The 18,045-nt window shown below is 53.0% G+C and overlaps 2 protein-coding genes across 4 annotated transcripts in view; one reads left to right on the top strand and one right to left on the bottom strand.

Moving 5' to 3' along the window:
- The first annotated feature begins 1,208 nt into the window (after positions 1-1,208).
- On the top strand, positions 1,209-5,408 carry C4H17orf50 (chromosome 4 C17orf50 homolog). Its single transcript, XM_004041896.4, has 3 exons — positions 1,209-1,318; positions 4,342-4,660; positions 4,761-5,408. The coding sequence occupies exons 1-3, from the start codon at positions 1,306-1,308 to the stop codon at positions 4,951-4,953; spliced, it is 525 nt and encodes a 174-aa protein (XP_004041944.2). The 5' UTR covers positions 1,209-1,305; the 3' UTR covers positions 4,954-5,408.
- A 776-nt stretch (positions 5,409-6,184) lies between these two features.
- MMP28 (matrix metallopeptidase 28) overlaps positions 6,185-18,045 on the bottom strand; it is a 30,389-nt gene continuing 18,528 nt past the window's right edge. For 2 of the 3 annotated variants that reach the window (XM_031011284.3, XM_063706527.1), the window contains exons 4-8: positions 13,477-13,701; positions 10,401-10,646; positions 8,563-8,712; positions 8,085-8,252; positions 6,185-7,229 (exon numbers count right to left, since the gene is read on the bottom strand). In XM_031011284.3, coding sequence (XP_030867144.1) covers positions 6,835-7,229; positions 8,085-8,252; positions 8,563-8,712; positions 10,401-10,646; positions 13,477-13,701 — 1,184 coding nt within the window. In that variant the 3' untranslated portion in view covers positions 6,185-6,834. The remainder of the gene's footprint in view (positions 7,230-8,084; positions 8,253-8,562; positions 8,713-10,400; positions 10,647-13,476; positions 13,702-18,045) is intronic. The other variant, XM_031011285.3, reaches the window with a different exon arrangement.

Below are 18,045 nucleotides of genomic sequence, written 5' to 3'. Positions count from 1 at the left end.
GTTGCAGTGAGCCGAGATTGCGCCACTGCACTCCAGCCTGGGTGACAGTGAGACTCTGTCCGCTACCCCCCACTGCCCCCCCAAAAAAGATTCAGGTTTCCTAAGCTTGGGATTTCTCTAGTAATGCAAACCTCTGCATATACCGGTATCCACTGGCACTCATTTGTGTCACTCATAGGACACCGAAGCAAGGGAAGCTGAGGCAAACAGGCCGAAGTTGCTGTGCCACGAGTAATAAAGTCCTTTGTCTCTGACTTGGAGCCTCATGTTTTCTGGCAGCACCCATGAAACTACAACTGGTTAACATGGTAGCTTGCAAATAGGATAACATTTCAGATCCTTCACAGTTCTTGATAGGGTTGCCCCCTTGTGACTACGAGATTCCTGGGGGCCAGGTCTGCTCTCTGTTCTCCAGCCCGTCAACTTGCCTCCACCAAACTTAGATGCCCAAAGGAAGGGACTCCATTGCCCTCCACTCTCAGACTTGGATGGAGGATCGCAGATCACTATTAGACTGGGCTGTCTTTGAGGTCAGCAACTTCATCTCAACAGATGGAGGGCTTTCCAGAGCTGAATCTGTCCATTGTCCATCTGCACATTCCTCTCTGTGCCAACACACTCCACTTCGAGTCCAGGAAAGGAAAGGATTTTCCTGAAGCTCCTTGATTTTACTCCCTCCCTCACCCCTGCCCCCCAACAAATACCCAATATCCAGGAGCTATACCAGCCTGGTACCCGAGTCCTACTTCCTACTGGACTTGGCACTATTCCCTTGTGTTCCTTGGTACTGGCAATGAAATGGAAATAGGAGAAGTGGAGAGCATGGGGTGAAGAAGGATAAGGATAAGACAGGAGGAGGAAGACAGAATATAATGATACAAACAAACCCAGTGCTTTCAGTGCTTCCCATAGGCCAGGTAAAGCGTGGTACTGTATTACTATTTCTGACTTACAGATGAAGAGACTGAGGGTCAGAGAGATACCATGCTGAACATCAGATAACTTTTATATTTATGTGGTAGAGCTGGGATTTGAACCCAGTTTATTGGGGGCCAAAGCCATCCTCTCTTCCCCTTTAATGCCTTCCTAAGAGGGAAGGTAGGAGACATCTGAGTTGTTAGTGCTTTGGGAGGCTCTGGAAAAGGAAATTATTCCTGGGCAGAGCCTTATGGGCAGGTGAGGTTCTAGCCCCACCCCTTGTGACCTAATAGAGGCCCTAGACATGAGACAAAGTTCTACGGGTTCTGGGCACCCTCTCACATCCCAGTCTCTGATCAGGGAAAGCAGGGCACAGCCTTGGGAAGAATGGATAAGCATGGTGAGTGGGGCTGGAGGCAGGGTGGGGCTGGAGGACAGGACCTCTTGACCCTAGCTTGGACAATCCAGCCCATCACCATGAAGTCCAACCTTTTCTCAGTTACCCATCCATGTAGCTGCAAGCCCTCTCCTTTCCCCTTCCTGAATATTTTTTTTTTTTTTGGAGATAGAGTCTTGCTCTGTCACCCAGACTGGAGTGCAGTGGCGAGATCTCAGCTCACTGCAGCCTCTGCCTCCCGGGTTCAAGTGATTCTCGTTCCTCAGCCTCCCGAGTAGCTGGGACCACAGGAGCATGCCACAACACCCAGCTAATTTTTGTATTTTGTATTTTTAGTAGAGACGGGGTTTCACTATGTTGGCCAGGCTGGTCGCGAACTCCTGATCTCAAGTGATCCACCCACCTTGGCCTCCCAAAGTCCTGGGATTACAGGCATAAGCCACTGTGCCTGGCCTGTTTTTTTTTTGTTTTGTTTTGTTTTTTAGAAACAGTCTTGCTCTGTCACCCAGGCTGGAGTACAGTGGCGTTGTCACAGCTCACTGCAGTCTCAACCTCCCAGGCACAAGTGATTCTCCTGACTTGGCCTCCCAAAGTGCTGGGATTACAGATGTGAGCCACATCTGGCTCCAGAATAGTCTTAACATCTGCTTCATCATCTCCAGCTGCTCCTGTTCAGACCTTTGTCTTCTCTGGCCTGGACCACTGTAATGACTCCTAAGTGGGGTCTCCCTCTGTCTTGTCAGAGGGAACATCCTAAAACACAGCTTGGAACACGTCCCTCTACAAGAATGTTCAGCGGCTCCTCACTGCTGAGAGGCAAAGTCCAGATTCCATAGCGCAGCACTCAATGTCCAACCCTTTGTTTTCAACTCCTTTACTCCTCCCCTTCCTCTTGAAACATCTCTGGAACCCTTTTCTAGCTGTGAACTAGGTCTGGCCTTTTACAACCAGAAGACTAGAACACCAGTCATGAGCATTACCTTTGCTCTTTAAATAGGATGGACTGGGATCAAAAGAAACGTTTCTTTTTCTTTCTTTCTTTTTTTCTTTTTTTGAGACGGAGTTTTGCTCTTGTTGCTCAGGCTGGAAGGCAGTGGCATGATCTCGGTAAACCACAACCTCCGACCCCTGGGTTCAAGCGATTCTCCTGCCTCAGCCTCCTGAATAGCTGGGATTACAGGCATGCACTGCCACGCCCGGCTAATTTGGTATTTTTAGTAGAGACGGGGTTTCTCCTTGTTGGTCAGGCTGGTCTCGAACTCCCGACCTCAGGTGATCCGCCTGCTTCGGCCTCCCAAAGTGCTGGGATTACAGGCAAGAGCCACCGTGCCCCGCCTAGAAATGTTTCTTGACTTTTCCATAGCAAACTCCATGAGTTGTGTCTTCCCTGCCTTCCTCCCCTCTTTCCTTTACAAACCTAGCTATCCAGATGTGACAGACACAGGATGCATGAAGCCTGATGAATGTTTGCTGAATGGGCGGCGGACACCTTCTAGGGGAGGCCGGCTTAGTTTCCATGTCAGCCCAGGAACTTTCTGCTGGGGCTACTGCTTGTAGTTGTAGTAACTGTGCCCTGAACAAAGGCACCAGCAAGAGGGGACAGTGGTGCCTGAAGTCAAGCCTGGAAGAAGGAAGAAGCATCTTTTCCTAATTGGCTCACCCTAAGGACAGCCTTTTCCCAATTGGTCTGCCCATAGAGGGTCCTTTTTCCATTTCCCTGACTATAAGGCGCCTTTTCTAATCATACAGAGGTGCTGTAAGCCCACCCGCCTGCCCACCCCACCAGCGGAGATGCTGGGCTTCCTTAAGGCAAGACCCACTTGGAGGAAGGAAATCCCGTTCAGAAAATAAAATATTCTGTAAATAACCACCTATTAAAATGGGATCAGTGGCCAGGCGCGGTGGCTCATGCCTGTAATCCTAGCACTTTGGGAGGCCGAGGCAGGCAGATCACGAGGTCAGATCGAGACCATCCTGGCAAACATGGTGACACCTGGTCTCTACTAAAAATACAAAAAATTAGCTGGGCGTGGTGGCGGGCGCCTATAGTCCCAGTTGGGAGGCTGAGGCAGGAGAATGGCGTGAACCCGGCAGGTGGAGCTTGCAGTGAGCCGAGATGGCACCACTGCACTCCAGCCTGGGCGACAGAGCGAGACTCTGTCTCCAAAAAAAAAAAAAAAAAAATGGGATCAGTAAGCCAGGGGAGGTGGCTTGTGGCTGTGATCCCAGCACTTTAGGGAGACCTAGGCAGGAGGGCTGCTTGAAGCCAGGAGTTCAGAGACCAGCCTGGACAACATAGTGAGACCCTGTCTCAAAAAAAAATTTTTTTTTAATTGTGGAGACGGGGTCTCACTCTGTCACCTAGGCTGGAGTGTGGTGGTGCAATCATGGCTCACCATAGCCTCGACTTCCCTAGCTCAGCTTCCTCTCACCTCAGCCTCCCAAGTAGCTGGGACCACAGGTGTACACCACCATGCCCAGTTTTTTTTTTTTTTTTTTTGGAACGAAATAAAAAGAGTCTCACCTTGTTGCCCACACTGGTCTCGAACTCTTGAGCTCAAGCCATCCACCGACCTCGACCTCCCAAAGTGCTGAGATTACAGGCGTGAGCCACCATGCCTGGACTTAAAAAATTTTTTTGAAAAAGTATCCAGGGCCGGGTGCAGTGACTCGCGCCTGTAATCTCAGCACTTTGGGAGGCCGAAAAGGGCAAATCACCTGAGGTCAGCAGTTTGAGACCAGCCCGGCCAACATGGTGAAACCCCGTTTCTACTAAAAATACAAAAATTAGCAGGGCGCAGCGGGGCGTGCCTGTAGTCCCAGCTACTTGGGAGGCTGAGGCAAAAGAATCGCTTGAGCCCGTGAGGCGGAGGTTGCAGTGAGCAGAGATCACGCCACTGCACTCTAGCCTGAGCTACAGAGACACTGTCTCAAAATAAATAAATAAATAAATAAGTAAATGAAAAATTATTCTGGACCCTTTCTCGGGGACAGCAGGACTGCCCTGACCTCCTCCCGGCCCGCAGGTGTGAAGACCCCCTTGTGGAAGAAGGAAACGGAAGAGCTCCAGGCCGAGGAGGCGGAGCAAGAGGAAGGGAAGGAGGGGTCGGAGGACGAGGACGAGGACAACCAGAGACCGCTGGAGGACAGCGCGACGGAGGGCGAGGAGCCGCCGCGGGTGGCGGAGGAGGGCGAAGGCCGCGAGCGGCGCTCAGTGTCCTACTGCCCGCTGCGCCAGGAGTCCAGCACCCAGCAGGTGGCGCTGCTGCGGCGCGCGGACAGCGGCTTCTGGGGCTGGCTCGGCCCCTTAGCGCTGCTGGGCGGCCTAACAGCTCCCATCGACAGGTGCCTGCGCGCTCCTCGACTGGGGCACGAGGGAGGCGGTGCCCGGGCCCCAGGGAGGAGGGGCTGCCCCAGGCACTGAGCGCCTGGTCCCCGCCGGCAGGAAGCGGAGCCTCCCAGAGGAGCCGTGCGTGCTGGAGATCCGGCGACGACCGCCGCGCCGCGGGGGCTGTGCTTGCTGCGAGCTCCTTTTCTGCAAGAAATGCAGGAGTCTGCACAGCCACCCAGCCTATGTGGCGCACTGCGTTCTGGATCACCCGGATCTGGGTAAGGCGGGGGCCGCTGGGAGCTCCTGAGCGCCCCCGCTCCCAGCCTTTGTGCCCTCCATCATTTCCTGGCCCCAGACCCCCTACCGACCTTCTCTCTTGGAGCGCGGAGCCCTCTTCGACGCATTCCACAGGACCGCCCCTTCTCAGCTGCTGCCCAGAGCGCCCCCATCCGTCAAGAAGGCCCACTGTTGGTGCTTGGTTCCCATCTGTCACCTAGCGCCCCCAGTGCAGAGCCCAGCATAACCTAGAGCCCGCTGTCAACAGCGCCCACCGAGGGCTCCCCGCCCCCACGCAGCACCAGCGCCACCGCACACCTGACTCTGTCCGCTCACACAGCCTCACCTTCACCTCTTGGGTATTTCAGATCCGCTCCGGCCCAGTGGGCAGAGGCATCGCCTAGAGAAAATAACCTCAGGGTTCCCTCATCCCTCTGACAAACCTGCCTCTTTCCCTGAAACCATTCAATAAAACCTCTGATCAAAGTGTCAGTGCTTTGAGGTGGCGCAGGTGGCTCTGGGTGGGGATGATCCTCCTGGGGTTCAAGCCAGAGGTAAAAGTGTGGGCAGGGAGCCTCTTCCCTCTCTACCCCAGAACGGTACAAACATTTGTATCCAAAGGCAAAGGCCCTGCTGCCCACTGCGCAGAGAAGAAAATGAACGGGCAGGGCCAACAATGGCCCTGGGGAGGCGAGGGCTGAACCCTTGCCAGACCATTCTCGCCTGCCCTAGACGCCCTGGCTTGCTGAGGTCAGTGCTGTGCATATGAGGCACTATCAGGTGTGGAGGGGTGGGAGAAGCCTGGAAAACCAGATGCTAAAATAAATGCTGGCATGGGTGGAGGCAGAAGACAGGGAGGCTGGGGAGCTGGTTCCTTCTCCAGGAATCCCAGCTATTCTTGGCCAGACAGCAGGAGCTTTGGGAATGCCTCGTGTGTGGCCTGGAGAATGCGGCCATTGTGAGAGCACAAGGCCACCCTCAGCCTGCAGGGCTGCCTGTTGTGGAGGCTGCATCCCCAGCGCCTGCAGCGTTGCAGAGCCCCAGTAAGGCCCCTTGACCTCTCCCTGCTGCACATCATTCTCCATCTGGCCTGGAGCTGCAAGGACATTTTGCTTTTTGAGGAGAGGCAGGCCCCTTCTCTCCATCACAGCTCTGCACACACACACACAGCTGCCTAGCCCTGGCTTGGATGGAAGAGCATGGCCCTGGCCTCCCCTGCACCCATGCCCACCTGCTCTCACAGCAAAGGATGGAAGAACTGCTCCAAGGAAGGCTGCTTCCTGCCTCTCGGCCCACCAGCTGAAGGCACCTCTTTATTCTAGCCCCAGACAAAAAGCCAGGGACTGGTAGGCCTGCATCAGTCTCCCTCCCACTCTGTGTCCTGACCCCACAAAGGGCCTTTGAGGTTGGAGAAGCCTGTGCCTTCATCCCCATCCATGCTTCCTGGGGGTGGGGCCTCTGACTAAATATGACACCGTTTTTCAAGAACTGAGCCAGGGGGTCCTGAGGAGACGGGCACAGTCTTGCAAAATGGTCTCGAATTTCTCTGTTGAGTTTTTCATCCCCCTGCTTGGATCCCAGTGCTGTTACCTCTTGAAAGGAACTGTACCTTTAGCAGAAGAAACAAAGGCCTGGGGAGGATAGAAGTCCTTGGAGGAAAGTGCCAAGGGATCTGGGACCCTTTTTCGCTTTTCCTAAGATTGATCCCACCCCCACCTCTATGTGGTGGGGACAGACAAAGACAATGCTGCATTCTTCAAGGAACAAAGGCAGGCAGACTTCCAGATGGAGGCTTTGCTGCCCGGTCTTCTGCAGAGGGACTCAGAGGCTTCTAAGAGGGGTTCTGCCCCGGGGGTGGGGAACATGATTTCGCCCTGAGAGCACCACCAGTTTCTGAGGTGGGGAGGTGCCTTCAGAACAGGGCGCTCCCCGAGTTGGCATGCCAGCAGCCCATCCAGGGCAGCTCGGTGGCCCAGCGGCCCGAGGTGGTCGCCCGCAGTTTGGCCTGGTCAAGGCGCCAGTAGCGGTCATCTCGGAAGAAGATGATGGAGCCATCGGGCCTCGGCAGGGCGCCGCTGACCTCCTCAGGGATGCCTCCCCAGTCCTGCAGACTTCGGGGGTAGTAGGGCTCCACTTGCAGTCCCCCTCGGGCCAGCACGTAGTAGCGGGCACCCTTGAAGAGGATGAGGCGGCGCAGAGGAGGGAAGAAGAGGGCAGCGTCGGGATGGCGGGGCAGGCCCCCTGCCCGGCACAGCTGTGGGAGATCCCACACTGGCTTGGGGCCCCGGAACCTCCAGCATCGACCCCCTGTGGGGAATTGGGAGAGCCAGGGTGAGCTGGAGGCTGTCACCCATTGGCCCTCTACCCCATTTCTGTCCCCCATACCTCTGCTCTCCTTTAAGGTGGAGCCCACAATGGTTGGTATTCTCATCAATCAAACGGATTGCACTACAAATTAGTTATAAATAGCAGGGTGGTAGTAGCGACTCCTATTATTGTCTAGACTCCCAGCAGGTGTCAGCAGAGGGCAGATAGCCCCGAAAGGAAGGCCCAGAGCTTTCTCCGCTGCCATCGTTACAAATAATTCTATGAGGGCAAGGATTTTTGTTTCATTCACTGCTGTATCCCTAACATATCCAACCACGTCTAGTGCATATAAGGCACTCAATATTGGTTGAATGAATGAACAAATGAATGAATACTATTTACCCAAGTATTAACATGTATCTAGTAAGATATTGCACACTCTTCAGGCAATATTCTCTTTTCATACTCCTTCCCCAGCAAGTGTGAGGTATTGTTTTCCCCATTCGAGAAATGCACACTCCAAAAGTTAAGCGACACATCCAACCCCACACAGCTAGGATTCCAAGGAAGATCCAGCTCTTTCTGCTCAATTGCAGAACTCCAGAGCAGTCCTCTGCTTCCCTCTAGACTCCTCTCTGAAACTCTCCCTGGGACTTTGACACTTGCTGCTCCCTAATCCATCCCTGAAAGGTATCTTCTGATAGAGTCTTCCCTGGGGTCACAGGTTCAGATTGGAATGGAGACTCCACCATGGACTCGTGTGACAGTCTTCCCCTCTTTTGTCCTCTTTTGACCTTGGGCAGGACACCTTCCCTCTCTAGGGCTCAGCTTTCCCCGCTGCCCCAGAGCCAGTACCTTTGAAGAAGTAGAAATCTCCATCATTCAGTGTCACTGCCGCAGCCTCAATGTTGGGGGGCAGCCCGACCCATTTTTCCTGCAGTGGACGGGGCTCTGAGACGTTGCCATCAGCTGCCACCTCCCAGAAATGGCTCCCTTTAAAAATGTACAGTTGCTGTTGCCTGTCTGCCCAGAGACAAGAGAGAGTTGAGGAGTGACCATCAGCTTCCTGCTGTCTTTCCAGGAAAGATGCTGTCCTGGAAGCCAGTTTCCCAAATGGACAAGCGTAGGGTATGGTGTGTACAGTTGGCGCAGAGGGGAAAGTGGGCAGGAAGAAGCGGTGTTTTGCTGGGTGTGGGGTTGCTACCTGCAGCGTGCTTGTGGCTTGGGATTTCTGGCTTTTACAATCCATCCCCCCAACTTCTACTGCAGCTCTGGAGACACTAAGAGATGTGGAAGGAGAGAAAGAAGCAAAGCACCAGTGGGACCTTCTTACCTACAGTGATGGCATCGAAGGAAGAGTGGCAGTATTTAGGGCCCTGCGTTTCAGGGCGTCTTCCTTGGGGGCTGTGGGAGTCCCAGGTCTCAAAGTCAGTGAACAGCTTTCCTGGGAGCTGGACGGCCACTGAGCCCCCTAGGGGCTTCCCTTTGTGAGTAAGGAAATAAGAGAGAGAGAGAACACACATAGGGTAGAGGGTATGCTGTGCACTCAAGACCTTCCCTTGGTTACTTTCATGATTATCTAATATGAGGGGCAAGGAAGGAGAGTGGGAGTGGGGGTTAAGAGTTGTTCCTGGGCCAGGAGTGGTGGTTCACACCTGTAATCCCAGTACTTTGGGAGACCGAGGCAGGCAATTCACTTGAGGTTAGGAGTTTGAGACCAGCCTTGCCAATGGTGAAACCCTGTCTGTACTAAAAATACAAAAATTAACCAGGCATGGTGGTGCACATGTGTAGTCCCAGCTACTTGGGAGGCTGAGGCAGGAGAATCGCTTGAATCCGAGAGGTGGAGGTTGCAGTGAGCTGAGATCATGCCAATGCACGCTAGCCTGGGTGACAGAGCGAGACTCCGTCTCAAAAAGAAAAAAAAAAGAGTTGTTCCTGGTTGTTGGTGCTAACCATCAAACTTAACTCAGGAATCTTCTTCTACCCAACATCCTGGGACAGAGGAACCTCCTGAGATAAAATTGGAGTGGGGTATCAAGCAAGGGAACTAAGCGGGTCAGGGAGTCCTCTTCTCTGATTCCTGGGCAACACAGGTGTCATGAGGGCAGAGTCTGGAGACCCAGGCTGTGATAACTACAGCAATTATAATAATTACATCACTATCCTTCACTTATGAGAGGAGGCAAGCAGAGTCCAACAAGCTTATTATTTGGTACCATCACCTGAATCCCAGTCTGCAATTTCCTAGCTGCATGACCCTGAGCAAGTTACCTAACCTCTCTGAGCCCCATTATCTTGATCTGTGGACAAAAAGATGCATACTTTATGGGTGTGTTGCATGTCAAGTGCCTGGCCCACAGTAGGTACTCATGAAATAGTAGCTGTTAGTATTACAGGGTGTAAGTTTCTCAGGCTACAAAGCATGCTCATACCCAGTAGCACAACAGCCCTGTCAGGTAAGCAGGACCTCAGTTGTTATCTCTTTTCACAGAAGGTAAAACTGAGGGTTCACAGAGGGAAAATGCCCAAGAGCATCTGCTAATCAGGGATGGAAGGTGACTTGAACCCAGGCCTCCTGGCTCTGCCCATGGCACTCTGAGGGAGACAGCCCTGGGCTGAGATAGATCCCAGGGCCGTAGCACTGGCCCACCCTGGGGAAGAAGAACTGGTCTGAGCCCACCACCAGACAGAGGTGGGCAGGCTTTGGGGGTAGGGGGCATCAGCCTCGTGGTGAGAGAAAGGCTGGGGGAGAGCTAGTGGCTGGGGCAGGAATGAAGGCTTTGGGGTCCAGGATGGGGGAAGAGATGGGCCCAAAGATTGGGTATGGGTGATGGGGCGGGCACATGGTGTGAGCGGGAGCTGCGGGGGCTGGGGGTTGGGCAGAAATCCAGTAAGTGGAACGCAAGGGGCGGGGTTGGGGGTACTGTGCACAGGAATTAGTTGGGACTGATGGAGAGATGAGGGCCATGGACTCGCGGGAGCAAGAATCCGAGGTTTTTCAGATTTGAGGGGGGGCATGGGGCTTTAGAATTGGGACGAATCGGCGACAGGGAGGCCAGATCTATGAGCTTAGGATGGGAAATCCTATTTGCAGAGCCGGCGTTCAAGGACAGGAGGCCTGGGGGGCAGCAGTTGGGACCAAGAGCGGGGCATGTCCCGGGGCCTCACCATACAGACTCTGCACGGCCAGCACGTCGTCCCAGCTGAGCAGCGCGTCGCGGCCCAGCCTCTTGTAGTAGGGCGCCATGAGCGCGCGCGGCGCGGGCGAGTGGGTGAGACCAAGCGTGTGACCGATCTCGTGCGCTAGCACCACGAACAGGTTGCGCCCGCGGCGGCGGCTCAGGGACCAGCGCTCATCTTGGTCGAAGTGCGCTTCGCCGCGGCGGGGCAGGAAGGCGTGCGCCAGGGCGCCCCCTGCAGGTGGGGCAGAAGGTCAGGGGGTGCCACGGCCCACGACGCCCCCAGGTACTCGCGGCCCAGCGCAAATGCCACTGGGGTGTGTGTGGCTGTTCTCTGCTGTACAGTTTCCTTCCTAAAATCTGGCAGAACCTGAAGTGTGCAGAGGTGAACAGATGAGTAGGCTGTGGACGCCTAAGAGGCACTGTGGTGTAGATATGGCATGGGCCCACCAATTTGGGTGCCATTCCTACTTTTACAATCTACTAGCTGTATGACCTTCAGCATTTAGCTTAACCTCTCTATGTCTTAACTTCCTGATCTGCAAATGGGAATGATGATGGTGAGCTTCTTCCTCACAGAGTTGTTCTGAATAATAAATGTGTGTGCGTGTGTGTGTGTACATGTGTATTACAAATGATGCAGCAGGGTGTGGTAGCTCACGCGTGTAATCTCAGCACTTTGGGAGGCTGATGTGGGAGGAATATTTGAGCCCAGGAGTTCGAGACCAGCCTGGGGAAACAAAGCAAGACCTCATCTCCACTAAAAAACAAAAACATTAGCTAGGCGTGGTGGTGTGCACCTGTAGCCCCAGCTACTTGGGAAGCTGAGGTGGGAGGCTCTCTTGAGTCCCAGGAGGTCAAGGCTGCGGTGAGCTGTGATTGCGCCACTGCACTCCAGCCTGGGTGACAGAGTAAGACCCTGTCTCAAACAACAACAACAAGAAACACGAAACAACAACAACAAAAAAGTGATCCTTGGAACAGTGCCTAGCACATAATACGGGCCACTTAAGAATTACTTTCAGGCTGGGTGCAGTGGCTCATGCCTGTAATCCCAGCACTTTGGGAGGCCGAGGCGGTTGGATCACGAGGTCAAGAGATTGAGACCATCCTGGCTAACACGGTGAAACCCTGTCTCTACTAAAAATGCAAAAAGTAGCCAGGCGTGGTGGCGGGTGTCTGTAGTCCCAGCTACTCGGGAGGCTGAGGCAGGAGAATGGTGTGAACCCGGGAAGCAGAGCTTGCAGTGAGCCGAGATCGCGCCATTGCACTCCAGCCTGGGTGACAAAGCGAGACTCCGTCTCAAAAAAAAAAAAAAAAAAAAAAAAAAAAGAATTACTTTCAAAAAGATCTAGGAGTAGGTAGAGTATAGTTACCCTAAAAGGAGGCATGATGGGACCTTCTGTTTCTTGATTTGGGTGCTGGGAGCATTCAGTGTATGAAAGTTCATCAGGCTAAACTTGAGATGGTTCACTTCTATATGTATGTTTATTTTATTTAATAAAAAGTATATATTTTTATTTTTATTATTTTATATATACTTTTTGTTAAAGAAAATATACATACATATAGAAGTGAATATATATATATAAATATATATATATAAATATATATATATATATATATATATAAAATTGTGTTCTTGCCCTCCTCTGCCAGGGCACCTCTGGGGGGCCTCTCTCTACTTCTAATAGGTTCTAATAGGAATGAGCAGAGGGAGTTGGGCTGGATCAGCGATTTTCAAGCTTTTAGTGTGCCCCAGATGGAGCTTATTAGATGTGCAGGTGCCAGGGTACCACCCCTAACAATTCCCCTTCCACAGCGGCAGGTGACCCTGACACAGGAGTCAGAAAACTGCACTATGATAAAGTTTGCATAGAAGCTTGTTGAGGGTCCCTCCAGCTTTGCCTTCTTGGACCCCAGGCCAACTGTGACTGGCAAAGATGGGGGTGCTAGACTAAAAGGAGAGCCTCCTGGGGGCATGGAAAGTCAGCCGCATGTAGGAAGAATACATGCCTATTTTGAATATGTCTCCAGCTGTTTCGAGCACTGTTCACTCTATTCAACTCTCACTGGGAGACGGATGGGCAGGTTTGGGAGAGAAGACCACTATTCAAAAAGACAAAGTATCTGTCCCAAATCAGAGGGCTGCTTGGGGATCCTGATGTCCTTACTCCCAGTGCAGTGCTGTCTTAACTAGGTATGGATAGAACCATGTCAGGTAGATCACATGGATGAAGTCAGTTACAAATAAGTGCATGTGTGCACTACATGTGGATTCTTGCAAAGCCTAGATTCCTCCTGGTCCTAACCCAGGTCTCAGCAGTAGGGCCTGGATGTGGGCTTTGCTGTAGGTGGGCTTGACTGAAAGCAGGAGGGTGCAAGGGAGGTGGGGGCTCAAGTTCCCAGGCCATACAAGGGCTTAAGTCCCCAGCTTGAAGGGGTCTGATTAGGTTTCCTTTCTTCATTAGGAGGGGAAATGTGCAAACAGCCTATATTCAGGTTCTGAAGGCTGGCGTTGGGCAGAAGGGGAAGACAGCGGTTTAAACTGCAGCCAGAGTCTTCAGGTTGGGGACAAACAGAACTATCTGTGGCGTAGGTATATGAAGCACTTCCCTGTCGGGGCTGTCGGGAGTAGGGTGCCTCTTGCCCTGTGGCAGCGGCTCTGGTAGTTGGGGGTGGGGGAGCAGTGGTGGGCAGTGGATGTTTTTTAGGGCTCTGGAGTGAACATCCACTCTGGAGAACAAGAGAAGCACAGGCCTGTCTAGAGGCAGAAGATGGATGACGGAACCTTGGGAGATTCTCCCAGAATGCATAATACTCTTGAGAATTTGCAAAGCACTTCCCTTGCAGAGCTTCATCTGACTGTCCCTTCAGACATGTGACACATAATAGGGAAGGGACCACTGTTCCCATTTTAGGATGAGGAGACTGAGGGTTCTCTGCAGGGAGATGTGCCTCAGCCAAGGCCACAGGGAGGGTGAATGCTTCATTGCCACCCCCAAACTGCTTCTCCAAGTTGGGGTCCCCTCCTGCTGTGTGGGAGGGAGGCTTTGTGCCAGCACCTGGGCCATCAAAGGCATTGCCCAGCCCATCGTTGTGGTCCCCTTGGAAGAAGGTGAGCCGGATGTCAGCGGGGCCTGTGGCTGGGGCCTCCCAGAACTCCAGCGCTGAGACGTTGCTCCACAACTGGAAGGCGGCGCGCACGGCGCCCCGAACTGCCGGCTCCGGCAGATGCTCAGGCCAGTTCACCAGGCGGTAGGAGAGGTGCTGCTTGTACCATTTGTTACCTGCCACCCAGAAAGCCCACGTCAGTCACACCTGCTGCAGAGCCTGAGTCTGGTCCCCACAGACCCAGTATGATGGCGAGGGGTAGGCCCTCCCCCAGCAGCCCCTCGTCTGACGGGGAAGACACAGTTTTTGCCCTGGGCAGCTCCCCCTTTGACTGGGGCGATACTGCCTGGCTGACGGCAGCCCTCAGACTGAGAGGACTCCCCTTACCCTGGACAGTCCCCAGTACAGTGGCTTGGACTGTGGAGGTCCCAGTGTGTTGGAGGGGAAGCAGCCTCTGCCCAGGAGAAGCCCCCAATCTGAAGAAGTCTGTCTGAACCCTTGGTCTAGGGTCTTATTCTTCCCCACAGCCTGGGCTGAGTCTGAAAACAGTTCTGTGTCTGTTGCTACCAGCAAATCCCAGCCCCTCCCTGCAGTGTCAGAGTGGAGGAGAGGTGGGGCCACGGAGGCCACAGCTGTGACTCCCCCTGCCCCCCACCATCTCTCTTCAGTCCTCACACCCTCCTGCCACCTCTAGACACTTCACTCTGCCCTTTCCAGGGCCTGGGGCCTATGGCCAGCCAACAACCACAAGACTCATTCATTTGAGGTTCTTTCCTGCCCCTCTCCTCCTCGCTTCCTCAGGGACTCTGGAGAGCTCTGAGGTGAAAACAAATAAGAACAAAGCGTGTGTTTTGTCACTGACTGAGAGAAAGTTTTCCATCTCTGCTTTGTTAAGGGTTTCTCTCCCTTTGCCCCAAATTGCAACTCCTCCCTGAGGGCTGAGACTCTGGCCTCTTACCCCAGCCCCCGTCAACTGAGTCTGGGCCCAACTGCAGCTCAGCGTGCACCCGGCAGCAGCATGGCCGGAAGGGCCAGATCCCGAGTTTCTTGTGGGCTATTTCTGAGCCCTGCAAACTCAGGGGCTGGGATTGTAACCTCAAGTGGAAGACTCGCGGCTTGGAGGCAGGACTCTTGGGCCAAGGGTGTGGTAACTGAGACCTCAGACCCCAGGACAAGGGGCCTGCCCAGGGTCCCGGAATGAGTAAGTAGCTGAGGCAGGCCCTGACACCTAATCCAGGGCTCTTCCATTATTCCACATAGACAGGCAGGCACATTTGCCAGGACTCCAGGCTTATAAATCTGCCCAAACATCATTCCTGCCGGTCAAAGCATGAACTAAGATTCTCCAGATGTAAGGGAGGGTCTTGGAGAGTAGAGGAGCTGGACTCTCTTCTCCTCACCAATGCAAGTGGGGGAGGGGTACATCCCTTCTCCCACCCCTGAGCCAAGCTCCATTCAAGGCAATGCCGCCTCCCTGGGCCTGTTTGGCCTGGCAGCCACCCAACCTCTGCCTCCCAGCCAGTGACCAACCCTTAACGAGGAGAGAGGGAATGACTCTAAGGAAGGGAGGGAGACAAAGAAGGCAGAGGGAAGACCTGGGGTCCAGAGGTGCGGCTGAGGGTTTGTGATGTACCAGTCATGCTTCTGCTGGGCACACTGTGAGTCTTCAATGGGCGCTGGGCTCTTTCACGCCCTTGCTGTGGGGGACGGTCTCCCAAGCTCTTTCTTTCCCCTCACAAACCTCTAATCCATTAGCATAGTGTGAGATGGCTCCTTCTGCCTCTTTGCAGCTAGTGGGGTCCCTCACTTCACAGGCAGAAGAGGGGGTGGCGGGCAGTTTTCTCATTCTAGGCCGCCAGTGAAGGTGACAGGTCTCAGAATAAAATCCTGTAGGAAACTCTGAGTATGTGCATGTGTGTGTTTGGGGGAAGGATAGGGAGGATGAATAGGAATGGGAATTGAGAGAAAACGACTGTTTTCCTGAGAGGACCAGGGAAGGGGGTGTCGCTGGTGTGCCTGCCAGGAAGAAAGGACCTGGCTGGGGGCCAGCAGTCTGAGCCCTTGCCCCTGTCTCCCTCCAGATTTGCTCCCATGGAGAAAGCTAGCCGTTTCAGGCCCTGACCCAAACTCCTGGCCAGGGAGGGCTGGTTTTCGTGGTGACCCCCAGGCCCTAGCAGCACCTGGCATTGTACTCCCTGACACCCTTGCTCCAAAGTTCAAAAAGGAAGAGGGAAGGAAAAAGTATGGGAAGGGGGAGGAGAACTAAAAGCTTTGCCTGGGCAGAACCCTGGAGTTCCGACTCCCAGCAGGGAACTGACACTGTGGAAAGAACACGGGTTAGAATCCCAGTACCTCTACTTGCAAACTTACATAAAAAATTATGGAATCTCTCCAAGCCTCAGTTTCCCTATGTGCAAAATGGGGTTGATAAGACTTTCCCCATGGTAATATGTGAGGCTTAAATGAGACAGCAATGTGGAGCTGCTGGGCATGTAGTGCATACTCAATAAATATACATTCCCCTCTTCCTTCCTTTTCCACCCCAGATACACCCTGGGTTCCCCAACCTCCGCCAGCTTAGTGAAGGAACAGGAAGCCTGCAGGCAGGCAGGAGGAGCATGTACCTGCAATGAGGTTGCCAGATAAGTTTCTTTTTTCTTTTTTTGAGACGGAGTCTTGCTCTGTCACCCAGGCTGGAGTGCAGTGGTGCCATCCGGGCTCACTGCAAGCTCTGCCTCCCGGGTTCACACCATTCTCCTGCCTCAGCCTCCCAAGTAGCTGGGACTACAGGCACCTACCACAACGCCTGGCTAATTTTTTGTATTTTTAGTAGAGATGGGGTTTCACCGTGTTAGCCAGGATGGTCTCGATCTCCTGACCTCATGATCCGCCCGCCTCGTCCTCCCAAAGTGCTGGGATTACAGGTGTGAGCCACCGCGCCCAGCCTTTTTCTTTTTTTTTTTTTGAGACAGAGTCTCACTCTGTCACCCAGGCTAGAGTGCAGTGGCGCGATTTTGGCTCACTGCAACCTCTACCTCCCGGGTTCAAGGAATTCTCCTGCCTCAGTCTCCCGAGTATCTGGGATTACAGGTGCATGCCACCACACCAGGCTAATTACTTTTTGTATTTTTAGTAGAGACGGGGTTTTATCATGTTGGCCAGGCTGGTCTCAAACTCCTGACCTCAGGTGATCCTCCTGCCTCGGCCTCCCAAATCGCTGGGATTAAATATGTGAGCCACTGTGCCCAGCTGCCAGATAAGTTTCTTTTTTTTTAACTTTAAAAAACTATCTGTTGTTCATCTGAAATTCAAATTTAACTGGGCATCCTATATTTCATGTGGCAACTGAGTAATACTATCCTCTATCAAAAAGAGATGCTCTGGCTGGGCACGGTGGCTTGCGCCTGTAATCCCAGCACTTTGAGAGGCCGAGGTGGGTGATCACCTAAGGTCAGGAGCTTGAGACCAGCCCGGACAACATGGTGAAACCCGTTTCTACTAAAAATACAAAAAAAAAATTACCCTGGCATGGTGGCGTGCACCTGTAATCCTAGCTATTCAGGAGGCTGGGGCAGAAGAATTGCTTGAACCCAAGAGGTGGAGGTTGCAGTCACCTGAGATTGCGCCATTGCACTCCAGCATGAGTGACAGAGCAAGGCTCCATCTCAAGAAAAAAAAGAGAGAGAGAGAGAGAGATGCTCGAAATTGTATAGTGACAAATGAACTCTATTAGATCCTTCCTTTGGGGCATGAGAAGGTGAGATACAGCCAGAAGGAAGCAGCCCCGGAGCTCAGGTCAAAGTACAGCTGCTGAACTGTTTCTGGGGCTGCCCCACTTTCCACTGCATTCTCACAACAAGCCCCTTCCACCTGGTAATCAAGGACCATCTCTCCTTTGCAACCTGGAAGGGCCTATGTCTCGGATGAAGGAACGGAGCCTCAGTGAGAAAAGTGACCTGGCCCAGGACACACAGCTGAGACTTGAACCCAGGGCCTCTGGCTCCAGGGATGCTGCTCTCTGTTCTACCAGTGCCTCTTGAACTCATAGCTCTCTGCTCTTCTACTTCACTCTTCCTCTCCATTGCCCAGAAACACGGTGGGACACAGAACATGCTGACACCAAGGGCATCCTGACTCCGGAGCCGGACCCCATTGCTGACTCCTTGCTTTACCAGGAAAGCAACCAGTCAGTACTGAGGACCCAGAGTGGCTGGGCATGTAGGTGAAGCAGAATTGGTTTGGCAAACACCTGGAAACAGCCACCCTCCAACAGTGAAGGGGAACTGCCCACAATTTCCTTACTGGTTAGCTAAGAAATGAGAACAAACTATGTGCCTTCTGTCCTGTTCCTAATGAATACTATCAGTAAAAGTAGTCAACACAAATTAGAAGTGGCAATGGCCCAAAGTGTTCACAGTAAAATTAATGATAGATGAAAACCCGGTTAAAAAACCCCATCTTGTTAGAAATCTTGAAAGCTGCAAAAATTGAGCAGAGAAAATTAGACTTAGTTAAAACAA

This window comes from Gorilla gorilla, chromosome 4 (assembly GCF_029281585.2).
Source record: "Gorilla gorilla gorilla isolate KB3781 chromosome 4, NHGRI_mGorGor1-v2.1_pri, whole genome shotgun sequence".
NCBI lineage: Eukaryota > Metazoa > Chordata > Mammalia > Primates > Hominidae > Gorilla > Gorilla gorilla.
This window is presented reverse-complemented; position numbering and strand designations above follow the sequence as displayed.